This window comes from Ciona intestinalis, chromosome 4, assembly GCF_000224145.3.
Source record: "Ciona intestinalis chromosome 4, KH, whole genome shotgun sequence".
In the NCBI taxonomy this organism is placed as follows: Eukaryota; Metazoa; Chordata; class Ascidiacea; order Phlebobranchia; family Cionidae; genus Ciona; species Ciona intestinalis.
In genome coordinates, this window is record NC_020169.2 from 1293857 (window position 1) to 1312952 (window position 19096).

Consider the following 19096-nt stretch of genomic DNA (forward strand, 5'->3'; position numbering starts at 1 on the left):
ACCCTTGGCAATTGTTTGAAACACGATCAGAATATTTGGACAGAATGCGCTAAAGGTGACCAAGCGCGAACCACTGCCAACAGATTGAAATAGCAAACAAAATTAACCGCTCGTCATGGGACATTATAAAGTGCACGGATCGTAACTAGAACATATTGGATTGGAGCAAAGTTAGTAGAGACGTTGGGTTGGACGCTTGATGCTGCTATTTAATGTAAGACGTAATATAACTCTCTACCCCTGCCATCCATATTGTAATGTTCATATCTGCAGTACAAGGTGGAATGGGATAAATAATGGAACACATGTGGTATGGCCCTGGAGTTGTCCTGACACGCAAGGAAAAATAAGTGATAATATTGATTCATTTTTTCTACCAGAAAGCAGATTAATTATTAATCACGGTGTACGAGAGGTTAGCATCCTACGCCGATCGTTACAATTGTTTGTCAAGTCAGCAGTAACATGTTTTTCTTGACATCCAATGCAAAAGGGAGCAACAGTCACTTGAAAACGCAAGCCCTTCAATCAAGAAGGTTCCCAGTATTGTGCGCAGCGCAGTTTGTTATGTCGCTGAAATTCCCTGGCATTCGTTTCGCAAGACCGATTTTGCGAGTTTCAATTTACGCTGCGTGTCTAGAAACCACAGGCAAGGCAAGCTGAAGGCTGTTAGTTTAGTTTAAAGTAATTCACACAGCCTATATGAACGACAAACTGGACAGACGACTGTAATATACATTGACTGTATCAAGCAAAGTTAGAAATAGCAAATAAGTTGAATAAACGCAGAGTTAGAACATTACACAGACGCATTTGCCTCCGGTAAAAAGGACTGTAGGCTTACTACAGATCTAGTCATGTATGACGGCTCAATACACAATCAGGACCATTGGTGTTAGTTCATTACCAGGTGTTAACCAACTAATAAGACATACGTATTTCTGTGATAACTGCTGGGAACTACTGTTGGCTGTTACGATGCCAAACAAATTACTGATAACTATTGCTGTACTTGCCATTGCTTATTATGCAAGGTACAAATCAGGCCGAAGGCATTCTGCAAAACAAGATCAAGTGGTCGTAACATCAATTAAAGCTCTGGCTGATTTGGAAAAACACTCCGAGAAGTTTAATGTCGCTCGTGTAGAGAAAGTTACAGAAGGCGTTTACGTTGCTATTGGTTACGCTATTGCAAATATGATAATGCTGGAAGGTGGGAAATATCTTATATCTACTAAAACTCTTGGATACGTTAACTTACTGAATATTGATTTGCTAATTTTATTACAGGGACTGATGGCATAATTATCGTTGATACGACCGAAAGCAAAGAGTCGGCTTTGCAAGCAATGGCGGAGTTCAGAAAGATCACAAACAAACCATTGAAAGGCATCGTGTTAACGCATTTCCACGCAGGTTATATAGTTATATGTTTTCTGCATAAAATGTATTGTTGTAATTTTGCTTTTAGATCATTTAGTCGGAGCTGACGGGTTAATAGATCAAGCGGCGGAATCAGGAAATCCTTCTGTTAATATTTACGCACATGCGTCATTGGACTATGAACTGACTCGTTTCTGTAAGTACTGTATTATATTTATATGGAAATAAATGACTTCTATTGTATAATACAGACACCATAAGTCAATACGGGTTCTTTCGTGGCAGTAGACAGTTTGGTACCTTCCTGAACCACGGGAAAGAGGCAATAAACGCGGGTATCGGGTTTAAGCTAATGGTTCCACGGGATATAAGCTACAACGTCACACCGCCCACGCACACATACCAAGATAAGCAGACATACAATCTCGCAGGTTGTTTTTTTTGCTAAATAGTACGATGTAATTGTAAACAGTTAAATATATATCATATTTTTAGCCGCCCAATCGTTAATTATCGTGATTGACATATGCCAGTTACCATGTACACTGTATATTGCGTAGTATGTGTCCATGTGTTACCGCCTTGTTGTCTTTGTTTATATATATCTAACGGCAGTTTCCTATCTTTTGCAGGAATTACATTTCAGCTAATACATACACCTGGCGAATCGGATGACCAAACTACAGTGTGGCTTCCAGACACAAGAGTTGTTCTTCCTGCTGATAATATTTACGAAGCTTTTCCAAATCTATATGCAATACGGGGTGCGCCAGCAAGGGATTGCAGGCAGTGGGCTAATAGTTTGGACATCGTTCGTGATTTGAAAGCAGAGTATATGGTTCCAAGTCACACCAGACCATTAGTTGGCGAAAAAAAGATTTACGATACAATTACCTCGTACCGAGATGCAATTCAGTTCGTCTATGATCAAACTGTTCGTTTTATTAATAAGAGATGGGAAGTGGACGACATTGTTAAACAGGTTCGATTGCCAAATGTACTTGCCACGCATCCTTACCTGCAAGAGTTCTATGGCACCGTGGAATGGTCAGTGAGAGGCGTGTATGACAGTCTGAACGGATGGTTTGATGGCGATCCAGTTAATTTGAGCCCGCTATCGAAAAAGGAAAGAGCAAATCGTTTTAATGCTTTGTTGGAATCTGATTTAGGCGATGTAAGCGGTCCTATGAAAATGTTAAACACAGCGGCGTCCTGTCTCGCAAAGTCGTCAAAAAATTTGAACGCAACAGGTTATCACTTGCACAACGAACTGCAGTGGGCCTTGGAACTTTCCAGCATGGCGTTAAAGGCAGCTGATCCAGCAAGCGAAGAATATGAACAAGCTAAGCTCTTATACGTAGAAGCATTGCAGTCGCTCGCTACCATGATGAAAAGCGCCAACGGACGTAACTACTATCTCACGTGTGCTCGGGAGATCAGTTCCGGTTTAAAAATCACGATGTCTCCGTTGGGCATGCGACAAACTGTGGCTGGAATGGGCATCAGTGATATAATGAGACTCCTACCGTTCCGATTTAATGCGGAGGCTTGTAACGACGAAGAAACCTTTACTGTCGCATTCAGTTTTCCAGACACAGACACCACGTTCAGCTACACTGTACGACACTGTATTGCTGAATATAGAGTGAATGCCGTTCTAGCGTCGCTTAATGCAAAACTTACTGTATCTTCCGAAGTGTGGAAAAACGTTTTGATTGGTAAACGAAATGCTGTCGCAGCATACGCGGCAGGCGAACTTCAAGTCGAAGGGAGTTGGCTAACTCTTAAGCGCTTTTTGGATTTATTAGAGACTTCAGTGAGCGACAATGACAAATAGTAAAGCAATTTTCGTAACATTGATGCGGTTTACTTTCATGTGTGCAAAATCAGTAAATAAACGAATTATTTACACCTATGTTAAGGCGACGATTTATTTCACACTATGATCTTGACGACAAAACCTCATTTTGATTATCAAATAAATTTCTATGCACCAAATTTGTCAGTTACATTGAGATAAGTAAGTTACACAAAAACTAAGTTTACTTATCATGCGAAAGTGTAAAGTATAAAACTAAAAGTTATTTAACTTAACAGCAGTACAATGTTCAAAGGCACCGTGTTAAAAGATTAAAAAGGTTTCACAGTGAATTTTCTAAAAAATTAATACTTTAAAAAAAACAGTTCATCTTTTCTATTATGTTGTCATTCTTGTTTTGAACTGTCATCTTTTCTATTATGTTGTCATTCTTGTTTTGAACTGATCCAACACTACACTTGCGGTTTCATCAGCTTTCTTACACTCACGTAGAACTTTCTGGAACTCCATAATATCATTGTTTGAACTTGTATGGACTTCAGGTAACGTTAGTTGTTTGGAATCAAACCATGGACCTGGTAGTGGTCGTTCAACCACTGGACCAAATGGTCGACCACCTGTGTAAAATTTTAGATTTTTTTTAACATCTGTGTACAAAACTGGGAACATTTTTTAACACGTGTACAAAATTGGGAACCTTTTTGAATACCTGTGTACAAAAGTGGGAATGTTTTGAACACATGTGTGTTAACAGATGAAAGCAGCTTTTTTATTTAGATTAAGTAGAATAGGCTGAAGGGTTATAATAATACTGTTGTGCGAAAGCCAATAATGAATTTCACTGATTTATCCTTGTTTGGTGGGGCGACTTCAGAAGCTATAACATGAGTGTTCTGTTTTATACAAGTTGTTTATGTTAATGAGTTATTATATAATTTGCGAGTGACTTATTTTCTCTCATGCCTACAATTTGAAGAACCTACTGGCAATAATACTTTTTTAAAACAGACAGCTCAGGAAAAAGTTAAGATATTAGGGCAAAAATAAAATGATTTCTAGGTTAAGAGTAAGAGAAAATTTGCACTCAACACCAGGATAATAAAGAAAAGTAAAAGCATTAGAAAAGAGTTGTCTACTACCAATGCAAACTTGCCTACCACACTTGGCACACATATAACTTACCTAATTTGCATGAATTGCACGGACAATATGGTTCATGATAAAGAGCTATATATATAAAACAAAAATCAAGTAAGGTAATATTAATATCAGGTTCTTGTAATAATTTTTTTCTGCCATAGAAATGTATACATTTGATCCACATAATTGAATATACGATATGAATACCCAGCTACAGCTAGTGTAACTTACATTTTATTTGTTCATCAAGTTCTTGGCAGATCTTGTAGAGGTCACTTCCAGGACCTTTAACCCTTTCACCTTTAATGATATATTATTTTGAACATGCAATCATTATTTATCAGTGCTTGGAATGTTTTAAATCAAATAACCAGCTCAATGATTGTAAATACAAAATGTACATGTTTCAGCCATATATAATAAAATGAAGCTGCCATGCTTTGCAAAGATAAGTAAATTAATAAATTAAAGTTAGCACGAATTTAGTTAGGGCAATATTAATCAAAAATAGTAAATTCGATAGTAATATGTCTCACCATCAAGCATCATCAACTGTGGAAGCATCTTCAGTGCAGATTTATGATACAAATCGTTATCACACACAAGGTTTGAAAGCTTTTTGATCCCATCATAAAGCCGAAGTTTTTTTAAACTGGCGATACTGCACAAGCATTTGAGTCTATCCATGCTACCAATCATGTTACCTGCTGCATTTAATTCCTCAAGGTTTTCCATGCCACTTAAAGGGTCTAAAAAGAGAAAAATAAAAAAAGGGGTTGAAAAATATAGAGGGGGTGTCAGTTTGAGTTTAACCATAAACAGTACACTACAAATAAAAAGTAACATATTAATCTTTGCATTTTTTAATCTGTATTGGGCCATAAAACTGGTTGAAGTTGTTAGGTTGTCAATTAAACACACTTATATTAACAATTATTTCGGTTACTTGCAAAATGTAGTTATTAAAAATATATATAATAAAAATCTTTAAACAGAAAACATCATAAACAATTACTAGACCTTCTCACCTAAATTTGTGATACGGTTTGAAGAAATATTTAGGTAGGTTAGTTGTTTTAGACCCCTCATAGCGCTAATAACTGATATTTGGTTGTATGATACATCCAGTCTTGAGAGGTTCTTGCATTTGAATAAAGCCCCAAGATCAACTATGTGTTTGTGATCAAAATAGAGAATTTCCACACTTTCAATTTCAAATTCCCCAGAATGCGATAAGATCATTTCGGATGTTAGAACATCTTCTGAAAAAAGTCAAACATTGAAATAATACATTCAAAGTCAATTAAGTGATATTGCGGTATTAGTGATGGACTTCGGCAAACAGCAATATCACGTTTAAAATGAAAACATATGTGTTACATACGATTACGTACCTTCAGATTTAGTACTTGAAGCCATCGTTATCTACAAAATGATCCTAGCCTACCAAAAAGTTTGGGTAACAAAATATCAGCGAGCTGTACATTTATGTATGAACAACATTCATTCTGAAAGACATTTTTTATGCATTTTAATGGTTGCAACAACTATTTATCATAATACAAAACGGAATATCATTGTTAATAGAAACTGGGGTACCAGATTTATTCGCTTGAAGTAATAAAGTGGAACATTATAAAACAATTTTACTAGCAAGCACATTCGAATATGAGTAAAATTAACTGGCAATGGTTGGTATAAAAAAATTAATTATTTCAGAGAAAAAATTTCACCATTAACAAATAAATCTGGTTATGAAACGAGGTTTACCATTAATGCAAATCAAAATATTACAAGCTAAGAATTTTAGACAAGATGTTAACATTACACACATAACATAGTTGGTATAAAGTAAATGTTGGCCAGAATCTATTCCAGTGGAGAATTCACTGCAGCAAATGGTGAGTGAACTGAACTGGAAGGTGTGGCAGGTGATGACCAGTCACTGTCTCCACGCTTATGTCTATGTTTATGCTTGTGTTTCTTCTTTTTCTTCTTATCTTTAGACAGAAGTTGTGGCATGGAGGAGTGGCCATGCATCATGTTTGGTGTTGACGAGAGAGAAAAGTCTCCGCCAGAAAACTTCGGCGACATCTGCCACGAGGATGGCTCATTACCTCCACCCGGTGTTGAAGGCCTTGAGGGAATGTCACCGTGGGATAACGACAACAGACTCTGTGCTGCAAGAACATCATCAGTGTCAAGCAAACTGCTGCTGCGTGACGGACCACCAAGTTTAATTTTCATGGTCAGTTTATTTGACTGATCTTCCCCGTATGAAGACATGGGCATTGATGTAGGTCGCTTTAACCTGGGATAATCATGACCTTCATATCCTCGTTTATCATGGGCAGTGTTGGGATTAATCTGAGTTCGCTTTTCCTTTAAATTGACCACGACTCCAAACTGTGGAGCGGGTAAACATTGCGGACGACCTTTACCGAAAAGTTTAAAATACAAATCAATGGCCTCGCATCTAAGGCGTGGGTCGTAAAAAGTTTCATGGTTTATATAAGACCACAATTTCTCCACAATCTCTGCGTTGTTAAGTAGCGACTTATCACCCTTCTGAAATGGTGGATTTCTCACCAGAGCACGAATGATTCCGTATTTAATTTCTGCAACTCTATCTTCCCTTGCTAAATCCAGCAACCAGTGCAGCTCATCCACATTTTTATTGGCTTTGATTACATCCACTAAGCACCCTACAGCTGCAAGTCTGACATCCCTGAAAAATCCAGGTGCAGCATAACTTTTAAAAAGCTCAATGTCAGAAGGTAGGTGACCATTCCTCTGCAAATTTCTGATGGCTCTTAGACAGCTAATAGTGATAGTGTATCTATAAGAAGGCAAGTGCTTTTCAAGATTTAGGAATCGTGTCACTTCATCCACTATAGTGTGGATATCCATAGGCATGGAATCTGCAGTTACTTTCTGGTCTGACTGCAATGTCACTGCAGGAGTGATGGTGTTGTTAAGAGCATCTACGAGTGCAGATCTATAATAATTATCTGAATATTTATTTTTTGAGTTATCGTTAAACTTAATCAAACCAAACAAGTAGTGCAGGATTTCTTTTGGGCAAACACCATGTGTGTTACGGAGCATTGACATTGCCACAGGTAGCTGCTTCTGTAGGAAGTATTGCTGAAAGTTAGAGAAGTTATTCATTCGAACAATGGGGGGAGAAGTATCGCAGCAGAAAAAACGTGTGAATAGATTTAACATGGCAGGAGGGCCGGTCCATGTGTTGACCATTGCATTAGCTGTGTTTGCCAAGCTTTTGCACGCCTGCATGCGTACTTTGTAGTAGTAATGTTCATTCTCAATGATATCTGTCAATGCATTTCTTGTTGCTGGAGTTGAGAATGCTTCCAATGCACCGATGGCTTCACTTTGACCAATTACATCCCTTTCATATCTAAGTTGGTACTGCCACATGTAGTCTGGCTGCTCAAAATTCACCAGCCGTGGTATGTTAACATCTGGGTCAATCCTGATCCACAACACTGGTGAGTCTGGATCCATAAAGGACAAATCCATATCCACCTCTTCCCCGTTCAATAAAGGAATTTTCTTACGTTTATTACGCCGACTTTTGGAGTGACAAGGTAAGTCATGTTTTGTAGTATTTTCTTCAATTTGTATTGTGTGGTTGAAGGAACCATCTAGTTCCTGCACACGAACTGTTAATGGGCCGACATATTTCTGTGTTCCTTTGTTTATAATGTCAGGCTTGATATCCAGCTCAACTGTGTTTCGTTTTCTGTTGAAAACAAACTTGCTGTTGAACCTAACAATACCACCTTTGTGCACCCATTGGTCTATTAGGTTTGAGATATCTTTACCTGATACTGAGTAAGTGGATTTAAGAAACCCAGCAGTTGAAAGCAGCATTGTAGACCATGTTGAGCTTATTACTTTCTGCTGAGCTGAGGTGTTGGCCAAAGACAGAAGCTTGTTAAAAGCTTGAAGTAGCAATTGGGGCCCAATACGATTTTCGATTTGTCTCATAACCAAGTGTGATTTACACCTCATCATTTTGTAATAAGCAGGTGACACAGTATGAGGGTGTTGATGGGGAAAATGGCGACCTAAAAACGAATCCTTGCCTGTGTTGTGTAAAACCACAGGACCAACTGTAGTCTCGTATTGACACAACTGCTGAGTTTCACTTGCGATCCAGTCTCTGTATTCACTGTTTCCAAATGTGCTTCTCAACCATAGCCCATACAAGTAGCCAGCTATGCCAGCAGGTACCCAGTAATCATTCCAAGACTCACGAGCCATAAAGCAACCAAAGAATTGCTCTGATAATGCTCGTGCCATGTGCTTGCGTGTAATTGGTGTTTGATCCAAGACTATTTTACTAAACAGCAAATTAACACTGAACACGCTAACAGAAGCATATGGTAGTGTATCCTGGTATGCTTCATCCACAAATACTTGTTTATAGCAGGAATAAGGGAATCTGAAGCTTAAAACTTCCTCAAAAAATTCAAACACCTTATGACAGGTTTCAGTTGTGTGCTCAAGTAAAGGCATTAACTGTGGAAGGCAAAAATGTGTGACCTCGTGCATATTAGGATCAACTAATATTTCAAAAGGCCCTACTGCCAGACAAATGTTAGGAGCAGCAGTAGGAATACTCAACACATAATGAAATGTTTTTCTTTTACGATCAGGGGTGTACACTGTTTCCACTAAATCTCCACATGAGACTGCTGTCATAGAATCTTCAACAGTAAACTCGAGTTTCCATGTACAGGGTTCACTGTATGTATCCACACATGGAAACCAAAGGCGAGCACAGTTTTCCAAGCCAAATGTAAAAAGATGGGCAGCTCTTTCTTTTAATGATCCTTCTGCGTCAGGTACAACAAAATGTATTCCCCCCTTTGGGTTTTCCAGAGTAAAATCCATGCTCACACATAGGGGTTTCTGCTCTTTTATTGTTTTAGAGACCTCTTGTGGCACGCGAATTGTTATTTCTCCATGATAACCAGTATCTGGATCCACACTTTCCACAGCTGTGAGATGACAGGTACTTAAAACATCAATGTTTCGCGACTTTGGGTCTCGTTGAGCTAAATCCAGAGATGGATCTTGGTATTGAAATGTAGCTTCATGGTTGTTGACACACACACGATGTATCCGGGATTGTTTGCTGTTAACTTTAATAACTCTGATGTCCGATTTCTTGGGTTGTAGCATCAATTCGACGTAGCCCATAAGGGCACGACGTTGAAAATTTATGGAAGTGATGCATAACAGTTGGTGACTCAGTTTGTATGGTCTCTGAAAACTGCTCGACTTTTTATCTTTTCGATCCATAGTAAAAATTGATTAAGAATTGAGATTAATTCATATATTACATCGTTAATATAACATTTACTCTGCATTTGTATAAAAATATGAGAAAATTATGTTACGAAGGTCTGTTAATGGCGATTGCCAATTTAAACACGTAATAAACGAGTTAAACGACGGTAAAAACAGCCTAGAATTACCTATAAAAAGAGGCTGACTAATGTTAACATACCCCGTCCAATATATATTTCATAAAAGCCTATTAACAAAGTCTCTGCAAGATTTGTAGCATTACATAATTGGCACTAATCGTCATTACATGATTCATAATTCACGTTGAAACATTAAAATAGATATTTACGAGTGTAACATATTTCGTTTGACTCACAGCACAAAGTTTTTTTTTGTTTTCTCTCCCCCTTCTCTTTTCTGAATTAAAAAAGAAACAAGTAGTCAACTTTGAAGAAGTCTGTTCCGTAAGAAAAAAGAAACATACAAGGCCAGACAAAAAGTGCTTTAGGAGAATGCAAACAATACGATAGCGAAACAACTGACAACGAAGTGAGTACAAATGTTAATGTTTACGTTGCTTTTAATGATTTGAACCGGCATAATGTGGTAATTAAAGTGTAAATCAAATATGCTTTCACATTTTTTTAAAAAGAGTTATAATTTACCTTAAAATGTGAATAAAGTGCTGTAAGAAACAGATTTTTGTTTACGCGTCATACGGGTGTGGTCACTTATCTTTATTGTATGTATTGGTATTGTAAACTCTATTTTTGCCACCGTTTAGGTTAAGTGACATATTTGGAAAATATCCTTGAAAACATCACAATGTCCAAGTTAAAGAAGATAGTGGAGGATTCCAAGAATCAGAAAATGAAAGTAATTGATCTAAGTGACCGAGGAATTCAAAATCTTAATGAAGTTCCTGGACTGAGTGAGTTGCTTTATTTAAATTAGTTTCAACTGCTATAACAAAATTGCAACAAGCTGTTGTTCAATTGGTAGACCAAACTCATGCATGGGCACGACCATAGAAGTAAATCAAACTTAACAACATAATTAATAATGATTTTACGCCACCAAATGATAAATACAGTATATCCGAACTTTGCTTTGTTTTGGGTGTAAACATTATTACCCCTGTTGTGACGTCACCAACGGTTTCGGTGCGAGCAGCGCCTGTCGTGATGTTACTGATATGTGCCAAAGATATGGCTAACAATGTTATTGTCCATATACACAGTATCTGGCATGCGAAGTCGTATGCAAACCCGTGTCCAATTCCGCTTGCTGCAGCGAAATCCGGACAAAACAGACAAAACGGACAAATTTCGGATACTGTGTACAGCCACCTTAAAGGGCCTAAACACACCCCAAATGTACTTCGCTTTAATCGATAGAGTGTGTTTTTCTAATTCCAACGACACCTTACTTGTTTTAATCGGTTCTGTATAACCAAAGATATTCCAGCTCAAACACCGTGAAATTCAAAAAACTGATTTGAAAGTTGCGTGGCGAAAAAAATTGAGAAGTGTACTACCCACGTGACAAACACGTAACAAAGTTGTTGAAGCGTGGCCGCTCTCATTCAGAAAGGCGAGAGGCAGTGTTTTCAGCGAAAAACGAGAGAACAAAAAAAACGCAAAAAAGCACAAAAAAAACGCAGGTTTCGCTTTTACGAATGAATCAGTCACGTGACTAGTACGTTCCTAAGTCACAATCACGGAGCTGGTAGTAAAAAAAAGATAGCGCTAGAGATCACTGTTTGAGGACGAATATCTACGCCTATACTGGACCAATTTTAATAAGCAAAGTATTTTTGGAATCAATAAAACGGTCGCTGTATGAATTTACCATAAAAAATAAAAGTGACGTGGGGTGTGTTTAGGCCCTTTAAGGTTATTTTATTCTAACAGTGATGCTGGAACATGTCACACACTTGACAATGAGCCACAATAAGTTAGCTGCAGTCCCACCAAGTATTGGGGAACTTGTCAACCTCGAGATGCTCAACTTGTTTAATAATCATATTGAGGAGTTACCAACTTCATTAAGTGGATTGATGAAACTGAAGATATTAAACTTGGGGTAAACAGACAATGTTTTTGTTCGACATATATATATATATATATATTAAATACTGCGGATATTAGGTCAAGTTTGAAAATTTGACATCTGTTCTTTATTAAGACTTTTTAATGAAGAAAATTTTGATACCTAATATTCAAATACCCTGTATGTGTTTTAAACAATTAACAACGGTCCATGGGAGCCATGCGAAAACAGTTTAATAATTCTTTAAATTTCTTTTTTACTACCAAATGGGACAAGAAAACAGAATAAAAATATGTCCCACCTTACCCCACCGTGCTATAGTCTATTTAGTAGCCTATAAATATTAAAAATAAATGTTTAGGCTGTTTCACTTTTAGCATTGTACAACACTTGTACTAAATTAATCATAAAATTTCAGAATGAACAGATTGAGTCATTTACCTCGTGGTTTTGGTTCGTTTGCAAAACTTGAGATGTTAGATTTGTCGTACAACAACCTCAGTGAAAATTCTCTTCCCTCTAATTTCTTCTTCATGAGTAAGTTTAGTTGTGTGCAATACTACCTAGTTGTGTGCAGTACTACCTAGTGCCTACATTATTTCAACACAGAGAGTCATAAATCTATGTCACTGCAAAAATATGTTTTAGTTATACTTTTTATGCCTGCGTGAAGTCATTAAAATCTAAAATCTGGCAATGCCATCTCCACCTTATGCTCAGATGCACATTATTCTAATGTGCACAGTCATTAAACGCCATCAACATCATATATTATTTCAAATCAAAATATTGTTTAAATTACAACATTATTTTCTCGGTAAAACATGAATTAAAATTTAAAGTTTGGAAAAGAGCACTGGTTAAAAAGTGGGTTTTTCAACCAACATACAGTAACTCACTTAGTTTGAACATATACCCAAAACAAATTAATATATATATAATTGTAAGGAGAGTGCTCGTAAAGTTTATTTTTTATTTAACAAAGTATTTTAATTCAATTCATCACGAGTTTAACTTACAGCAACCCTGCGTACATTATATCTCGCTGATAATGATTTTGAGACGTTTCCAGCAAATATTAACAAACTGCAAGATATGCAAGTGGTGAGTTTATCAAGTTGTAATTTGTTATGAATCATGATACACTGTGATGTGGTACATTGTTAAGTGGCCCTGCATGCTATTCTCGCCAATAGGTTTTGTTCAAGGCTCAATGCTGCTATTATTATTGGCATTTGTGTGCTTGAGCAACACACTTAAAGAAGATTGCTCCAACCCAGTGGTCATTATTAGTTCTAAATTGTCATCCTATATATGCTATATGGTATGTTAAATAAAATGCAAAAAAATCCCTTGCATATATAGGTGGAACGTGGTAACTTTTGTGAAACAGAACATCTGTGTTACCACGACTGATGTTGCCACGTGAAGATAAATAATTTAGTTCTAATATGCCAACCCAGCCCATGTATTCACAATCTCTCAATTCAAAGTAATATCAAACTTCCTGCCTACATATAAACTGTATACATCCTGCTTTACAAATGTCCCCAATAGCTGTATTGCTATTTGATATATTTGATTTATTTTTATTAACAATTTCCAGCTGAGTTTAAGAGACAATGATTTAATCTCACTTCCCAAAGAAGTTGGGGAGTTATTAAAATTAAAGGAACTTCACATCCAAGGAAACCGACTGACAGTTCTGCCACCTGAATTAGGTAAGAATAAATAAATAATATAAATAATAATATGTTTAAAACCACTTTTGTTGATTTCTACTATATGGCATAGCAGGTTTTTTTAGGGAAAAGTGTACCAATTCTTTAAGTATATTAACTCATAGTAAATATTTCTTTAAAATGAATGAAAGCAACCAGTTACCAAAACATCTACAAACTGTATTGCTATTGCCTGCAGTAACTATAAGATACAAAAAAATATAATAATTTTTTTTTTAAATATAATAATTTTTTTGTGCAAGATCATATGAATGGCAGTTTCCGACTTTATACACCCTTAGAGTCCTAATTTTTTATGTTTTTTCTTATTTAAAAAAAGTATCTTAATAAAAGTAAAATCACCAATTTCATCACATTTCAGGCAACTTGGAGTTGACCGGACCTAACAATGTTTTTAAAGCTGATCGTAACCCATGGGTGGCTCCCATATTGGAACAATTCATGTTAGGAAACTCTCATGTGTTTGGTTACATTAGATCAGATACATACAAGTAGTAAGTGATTCATTCATTTTTGCTATATGTGATTAGTGAACACCTATATGCACATTAGACATTACCTTAGGTTTTTTCATACGTATATGTTTATGCTTGTGCTGTAAGGTTTTCCATTGAGGGGCAACACACAGCCCTCTGCTTATGGCCCTGTTAATATAAAGTCAAATTGATGCAGAGTGGTGAATGAATTATAATACGTAAATATCGTAAAACAGCTCTAGGTAAAGATTAGGTTATTCATTTCATTGATAAAGTGGATACCACAAACCCACAACCCATGAAAGGTTAAGAAACACTAACATAATCCATCAGTATTTAAACTATTTATCACACGACCACAGAATGAACTTGAGTTATGTTGTTTCAGTTTGCACGGGCGACACATACACGCCGAACCTGCCCCTCCACCCAAGAAGGATGACAAAGCGAAAAAAGCGTGCCGCAAACCACTGCATAACAAAAACAAGTAGATCCCAAACTCACATAACACTCGTACAGCTTGTCTAGTCAGCTTTTACACCATGGTGTGATAAGCTGCATGCTCTTCAGTAACTGGTGGTTCCATCATTAATCTCACAGAGATTGAATGCATAGCATCACTAATAATCATCTACTGTATGTAATTTTACTAACTGAATGCACCTTACTACACATTTCTGTTTATAGTATATTTCTGTTTTTCATTTAATAGTGTTACCATATCTAGTATATTGTAACATTGCAAATATGATATTGGTTTTTATTTAATTCTGGATTTTGTGTGGTCTAACACTTTATGGTTACAATTTTTCCCCTCTTGTCCTATTACACAAAATCTTGCTAGTATTTTATATACCAGCTTGACATAAACAATGAAATTCTTTATATTAAAAAATAATTTGTAATGTTGGACAATATTATTACTTTCCATCAATTCCAAAATTTTTGCTTTGCTGAATTCTTTACTTTCTTTTTATTGCATATATTAACCAGCATTCAAATTTATATCCTCGTAGTTGAACAAACTATCATTTAATTTAAAACTCAGTATCTTTTATTCCTTCCACATTTTTATGAAACATCACAATTCACCAAATGTTTCCATGACTGTGTTTATTAAGGCATGTCTCACTTGTTCCGAAAACCTTCTTCAGAAAACGTTTTGAGTTCCTCAGTTGCCCACCCACAACTTTTTGCTTGCAGGCACGACCGCAAAGCAAAGTGCCCATGTATACAACAAGAACGTTAGTTCTTCAGAAAGCCCTTTCCGAACCAATTTACGCTGAAAGACATTTGTGCAAAGCGATTTTTGTATTTTCCTTTTTTTCTTCCGTTCTCAACTTTTAGTGTCTTATCATGTGTATATAAATATGTTTATCTTATCGTAATAATGACAAAATATTAGGTATCTGCATTTCTGTACATACATACCTACGTTTGCCAGTTAAAATCATAAAATATGTGTTTGCAAAGATTTTTGATTCGTTCAGATCAATTTTTGCTTATAATTAAAATGTATACGTTGAATTTCAGTATTACTCGGTATGTGGTGTTGTTGCACTATTTGCTGCTAAAATGTATAAATAAATATAAAACTATACTGTTTATGATTTGTTATTTACTTAGGAAACCTTAAATGTTTGTAACCAACTAGGTATGTTCGTGACAAAAACCTAAGTAAGCAAAAATTGTTCACAAACAAAAAAGAGGACGAACAAAGCATGTTCTTGGCGGACAATAAAATGTTTGCAATGGAGAAAATCTGTTTGTAGCAGGCAGATACAATTGTGCTCTTTTTCTATGTGGTTGTGGTCTTCAAAGAGGATTCTCACAGAACGCTACTTAAAAAAATAAAAAATAACATTTGAAATGCTCAAGCATGTATTCGGGCGTGATACAACAGCAGCTTGAAAAATAAATAGGCAATTTATTAGCACAATGATTTTCCCGCAAAAAAACGAGCGGGCGTACTGCAAATCCATTTCTACTGTCTATAAAAGACGGCGTAGTGAACTTCTCAAATCATGTACAATATTTGTAAATATCTCAAGTGTACGTATAGAACGGTGTGAAATTGTCGGAGTAAAAGCGCGGTTGTTCATTTGAGGTGGACGAACCACTAGCTTGTGATGTCATAGGTACGTTTGTAGTTCCGGGTCTGCATGGGAATTCGTCGACCGGTTTTCGGCAGATAGGACACGTGCTGTGCTAGGGGAATATTAAGACGTGTTAAATTACGGCTTTAAAGTGTGGGAACACAGGAGTGTCACTCACCAGCTCTAACCAGAGCTTAATGCAATGGACGTGGAATACGTGGGAACAACCCAGCTTGGTTGCATTGTGGCCTACTTCGAATTCTTCCATGCAAACCGAGCATTGGCATTCGTCCCCTATACATGGATATAAGTTATTAAACATATGCGGAACCCATATCGTATAATTAGTCTGAATAATATACTTATACAGAATCGTATTAGGAGGCCCGAGGCCAATCGTCAGGCATTAACTATTCGTTGTTCTTTCTCGGAATTGGCGCCGACAAAGCAGGAATAAAAGAAGATAATCCGCAGACTTGGTTCGCTGAGTAATTAACCCGTTCTTTGTGTCCGGTCATTTTACCGAGTAACGTTTTATTAACACGACCGTTCAACCACAACCAATGATACGGAATGCATGGATTTTGAATAGGTTGTAATTAAATATGAAGGTAATATACTGAAATATGTTAATAATGTCCTTAATACTTGCTTTTGTACACAAGTACCGCGATAAGGTATCTAATAATATAGAGGAATTGCTTGAAGCAACGCTAATCCGGAAAAAAATCAGACCAAAAATCTACGCAGATTATGTCAAAGGAGATATGATGGCACCCAAAGTCGAGTGCGAAGCGGTTGCGGGTTTGGCGTGTTTATACACATACCAAAGTTCAATATATACGAAAGTCCAAGATTATTTTCCGCAGCTAATCTTAATCGATGGAGAAAACGTTTTTGTTCGCTGACGTCATTTGCTCTGCGTGGCGGAAAATCAAAAGAGCGAAAATTGTCCGCTTGCGATTGTTTGTATTCGAAGCAGTTGTTCGCGGAAATAGACAAATATAAGTCCACGTTCCAGGGCAGTCGTGACTGCCGTTGGGCGAACATAGCGCAAACAAAAACAAGCAACCGATACATTCATGGAATTCACTCGAAATTATCCACTGTGTAAAGTCAGGGAGATTTACAAACAAGAGATGACGAGCGCTGATCGTTCAAACTGATGGAAACGCCTTATTTCCGTGGCTGTTGATGGCAAATTTTCTTGGAAACCTAACCGCCGTAAACTGTGTGAAGCGAGATACAGAGTTCATACCCGAAGTAGCGGTTTACGAAACCGGGATCACGCAAAGGTGAGACTGTTATTGGATTGTTCTTCACCTATTCGTGATTAAATTACCGCCGACGGATAAAGAACGCGGCGCTTAAATAAAGGCACTTTCTCACGCTTTAGGGATTTTAATCTGTCGTCTTTATCCCGGGTATTACATTTCATATTCGACGCTTATTGATTGATCCCAAAACGCTGTACAATATATGATAACAGTTTGATTTTGATCTAATTGTCGGATGTTTACCTCAACTCATTGTATTAAGTTACACAATTGCACGTTTTAAAATGGTTGCTTGTGGGAAATAAACTCTGACAACGTTTAACGCCTGATATTATTGACACTTATTTTCCGCAAGTCACGATTTTATCCATGGGCGACTGATTCGAGAGATGGTGACCCTTCGGTGACACGGAACAGATTCTTCGTGTAAGCAAAACTAAACAGACGGTGACGGTCTATAGACCCACGGTCGCGGTTTCAGGTTATTTTGGTAAGTAAGAGTCATTCTGGTTATATTTACCGGGTAAATAGGCACGATTTCAAGCCTGCAATAAACATTAATCTTTTCAATAGTGACAGTGATCGTTATGATGAAGAAATTGGAGCTTTGTATCTAAATTCCAGCAGAGTAAATATTGATCTGCGTAACTCTAGCCTCGTAGCGAGTGAACTTTCGTCGACCCCTCGCGGCGTCGTTTCCCAAAAGGACAATAAAGTGGAGCACCATCGTAAAATCGCAAGTTTTGTTTAAACTTTACGCCGTGCGCGCGAGCGGGTTCGTTTCGCTCGTGGCGTTTGACCGTTACTTGACCGTGTTCGCGACAGGGTCATGCGCAGTTCATGTTTTGAGAAAGTCTGTGGCACGTCGATGGGGTTGCTGATACTTACCAGCATGCTACAATGAACGTCAATACCCGTCAGCCGCACTCGGGAAATACATGAACTACCTCATGTGTAATAAGAGTTGCTGTGTAGCTTTATTTCGTTTCTTTACTGATATCAATACTTTTGCAAACGTACATTAATAAAAAACAAATATCAAAAAAAGTTTGTAAACAATATTACGTTAAAGTAACATACGTCGGACTTACCAGTATGATCCTTATTGACTACAATGACAGGAAGATTTGCAACAGTTCGCTTGCTAGCAGGTGGCGAACCTGTGCTGTTTTCCAGCCGTCCAACCAGTTGCAGCACTGCAGATATTCTTTCCAGACAATCAGGAACAGATACCATGATTATATTAGTTTAAGCGGTCGGGTAAAACAGACCGAACGAAACGTCTGAGATGGGTAAACAAACTATGTTAACACTGAAGCATCGGGCTGGCAAATCTAATTAAAGAGCGCCTATATTACCAACGTCATGGCAAACATAATCAAAATACCAGCTGCCTTTTATAGATGTCTATTTTACGCCGTATTTGTAGCATTTCCTTTTAATTAGCTTATTTTCCTGAACCAAACTATTCGCTGTGGACGCACACTGCAGAAAGCATAGGATATAAAGCACAGACGGTTAACGAAGTGATCAACGCACAGAAATCGCCTTTTTCCTCGTGCTGACCTTTCGGCAACCCCGGGCTGCCGAGGACGCCTCGTTCCTTTTCAAGCCAAAGAAGAACGATTGTTGTGATAACGGAAGCCGTCGACTCGATTCAGGGAATTAAAATTCACAGCAAGGAATAAATTGTGCCTCTAAACCACCTTCCTGCGAAAGCAACACAAACAAGCTGGCTGTGGCGAGTATTACGCAATTCGTTCACAAAGAATGCTTCTGTTTTACTAAC

The 19096-nt window shown here is 37.3% G+C and overlaps 5 protein-coding genes across 10 annotated transcripts; 2 read left to right on the plus strand and 3 right to left on the minus strand.

The window, feature by feature from the left end:
* The first annotated feature begins 69 nt into the window (after positions 1 to 69).
* Positions 70 to 3377, plus strand: LOC100184415 (alkyl/aryl-sulfatase BDS1). The gene is made up of 5 exons (XM_009859974.3): positions 70 to 1213; positions 1291 to 1416; positions 1472 to 1579; positions 1635 to 1814; positions 2016 to 3377. Exons 1-5 carry the CDS (start codon positions 862 to 864, stop codon positions 3218 to 3220), a joined length of 1971 nt encoding a protein of 656 aa, XP_009858276.1. The 5' UTR covers positions 70 to 861; the 3' UTR covers positions 3221 to 3377.
* On the minus strand, positions 3286 to 5852 carry LOC100182048 (leucine-rich repeat-containing protein 61). Of its 5 annotated transcripts, XM_009859969.3 has the most exons (7): positions 5737 to 5852; positions 5371 to 5604; positions 4879 to 5091; positions 4574 to 4642; positions 4385 to 4429; positions 3624 to 3819; positions 3286 to 3584 (listed from the first exon to the last, which is right to left on the minus strand). In XM_009859969.3, the coding sequence occupies exons 1-7, from the start codon at positions 5759 to 5761 to the stop codon at positions 3581 to 3583; spliced, it is 786 nt and encodes a 261-aa protein (XP_009858271.1). In that variant the 5' UTR covers positions 5762 to 5852; the 3' UTR covers positions 3286 to 3580. The 5 variants fall into 5 exon arrangements, with proteins under 5 accessions (XP_009858271.1, XP_026690097.1, XP_009858273.1 ...); XM_026834296.1 differs by having other exon boundaries at positions 3286 to 3819; positions 5371 to 5601; XM_009859971.3 differs by lacking the exon at positions 4385 to 4429.
* LOC100186812 (transcription initiation factor TFIID subunit 2-like) lies at positions 5852 to 9734 on the minus strand. Its single transcript, XM_002126756.4, has one exon. The coding sequence runs from the start codon at positions 9674 to 9676 to the stop codon at positions 6212 to 6214; it is 3465 nt and encodes a 1154-aa protein (XP_002126792.1). The 5' UTR covers positions 9677 to 9734; the 3' UTR covers positions 5852 to 6211.
* A 371-nt stretch (positions 9735 to 10105) lies between these two features.
* On the plus strand, positions 10106 to 15539 carry LOC100176592 (ras suppressor protein 1-like). Of its 2 annotated transcripts, XM_002126593.5 has the most exons (9): positions 10106 to 10213; positions 10449 to 10595; positions 11578 to 11749; positions 12135 to 12253; positions 12738 to 12820; positions 13323 to 13437; positions 13820 to 13952; positions 14323 to 14421; positions 15138 to 15539. In XM_002126593.5, the coding sequence occupies exons 2-9, from the start codon at positions 10490 to 10492 to the stop codon at positions 15181 to 15183; spliced, it is 873 nt and encodes a 290-aa protein (XP_002126629.2). In that variant the 5' UTR covers positions 10106 to 10213; positions 10449 to 10489; the 3' UTR covers positions 15184 to 15539. The 2 variants fall into 2 exon arrangements, with proteins under 2 accessions (XP_002126629.2, XP_018667242.1); XM_018811697.2 differs by having other exon boundaries at positions 10108 to 10213; positions 14323 to 15539.
* A 258-nt stretch (positions 15540 to 15797) lies between these two features.
* On the minus strand, positions 15798 to 18624 carry LOC113474198 (E3 ubiquitin-protein ligase RNF126-like). The gene is made up of 3 exons (XM_026834327.1): positions 18399 to 18624; positions 16209 to 16324; positions 15798 to 16142 (listed from the first exon to the last, which is right to left on the minus strand). Exons 1-3 carry the CDS (start codon positions 18541 to 18543, stop codon positions 15981 to 15983), a joined length of 423 nt encoding a protein of 140 aa, XP_026690128.1. The 5' UTR covers positions 18544 to 18624; the 3' UTR covers positions 15798 to 15980.
* Between the last annotated feature and the right edge of the window lie 472 nt (positions 18625 to 19096).

What these genes read in the sequence shown, in the direction of transcription:
- LOC100184415 (XM_009859974.3), top strand. Translation starts at nt 862, where the DNA reads ATGACGGCTCAATACACAATCAGGACCATTGGTGTTAGTTCATTACCA. An exon ending in GTTAACGCATTTCCACGCAG is followed by an intron (nt 1,417 to 1,471) that starts GTTATATAGTTA and finishes TTTTGCTTTTAG; the next exon opens with ATCATTTAGTCGGAGCTGAC. An exon ending in CTATGAACTGACTCGTTTCT is followed by an intron (nt 1,580 to 1,634) that starts GTAAGTACTGTA and finishes TGTATAATACAG; the next exon opens with ACACCATAAGTCAATACGGG.
- LOC100182048 (XM_009859969.3), bottom strand. Translation starts at nt 5,761, where the DNA reads ATGGCTTCAAGTACTAAATCTGAAG. An exon ending in TTCAAGTACTAAATCTGAAG is followed by an intron (nt 5,605 to 5,736) that starts GTACGTAATCGT and finishes GACTTTTTTCAG; the next exon opens with AAGATGTTCTAACATCCGAA. An exon ending in ACTTGATGAACAAATAAAAT is followed by an intron (nt 4,430 to 4,573) that starts GTAAGTTACACT and finishes TTATATATATAG; the next exon opens with CTCTTTATCATGAACCATAT.
- LOC100186812 (XM_002126756.4), bottom strand. Translation starts at nt 9,676, where the DNA reads ATGGATCGAAAAGATAAAAAGTCGAGCAGTTTTCAGAGACCATACAAA.
- LOC100176592 (XM_002126593.5), top strand. Translation starts at nt 10,490, where the DNA reads ATGTCCAAGTTAAAGAAGATAGTGGAGGATTCCAAGAATCAGAAAATG. An exon ending in AACTGCAAGATATGCAAGTG is followed by an intron (nt 12,821 to 13,322) that starts GTGAGTTTATCA and finishes AACAATTTCCAG; the next exon opens with CTGAGTTTAAGAGACAATGA. An exon ending in AGTTCTGCCACCTGAATTAG is followed by an intron (nt 13,438 to 13,819) that starts GTAAGAATAAAT and finishes ATCACATTTCAG; the next exon opens with GCAACTTGGAGTTGACCGGA.
- LOC113474198 (XM_026834327.1), bottom strand. Translation starts at nt 18,543, where the DNA reads ATGGTATCTGTTCCTGATTGTCTGGAAAGAATATCTGCAGTGCTGCAA. An exon ending in AGTCAATAAGGATCATACTG is followed by an intron (nt 16,325 to 18,398) that starts GTAAGTCCGACG and finishes ATCCATGTATAG; the next exon opens with GGGACGAATGCCAATGCTCG. An exon ending in TTAAGCTCTGGTTAGAGCTG is followed by an intron (nt 16,143 to 16,208) that starts GTGAGTGACACT and finishes ATATTCCCCTAG; the next exon opens with CACAGCACGTGTCCTATCTG.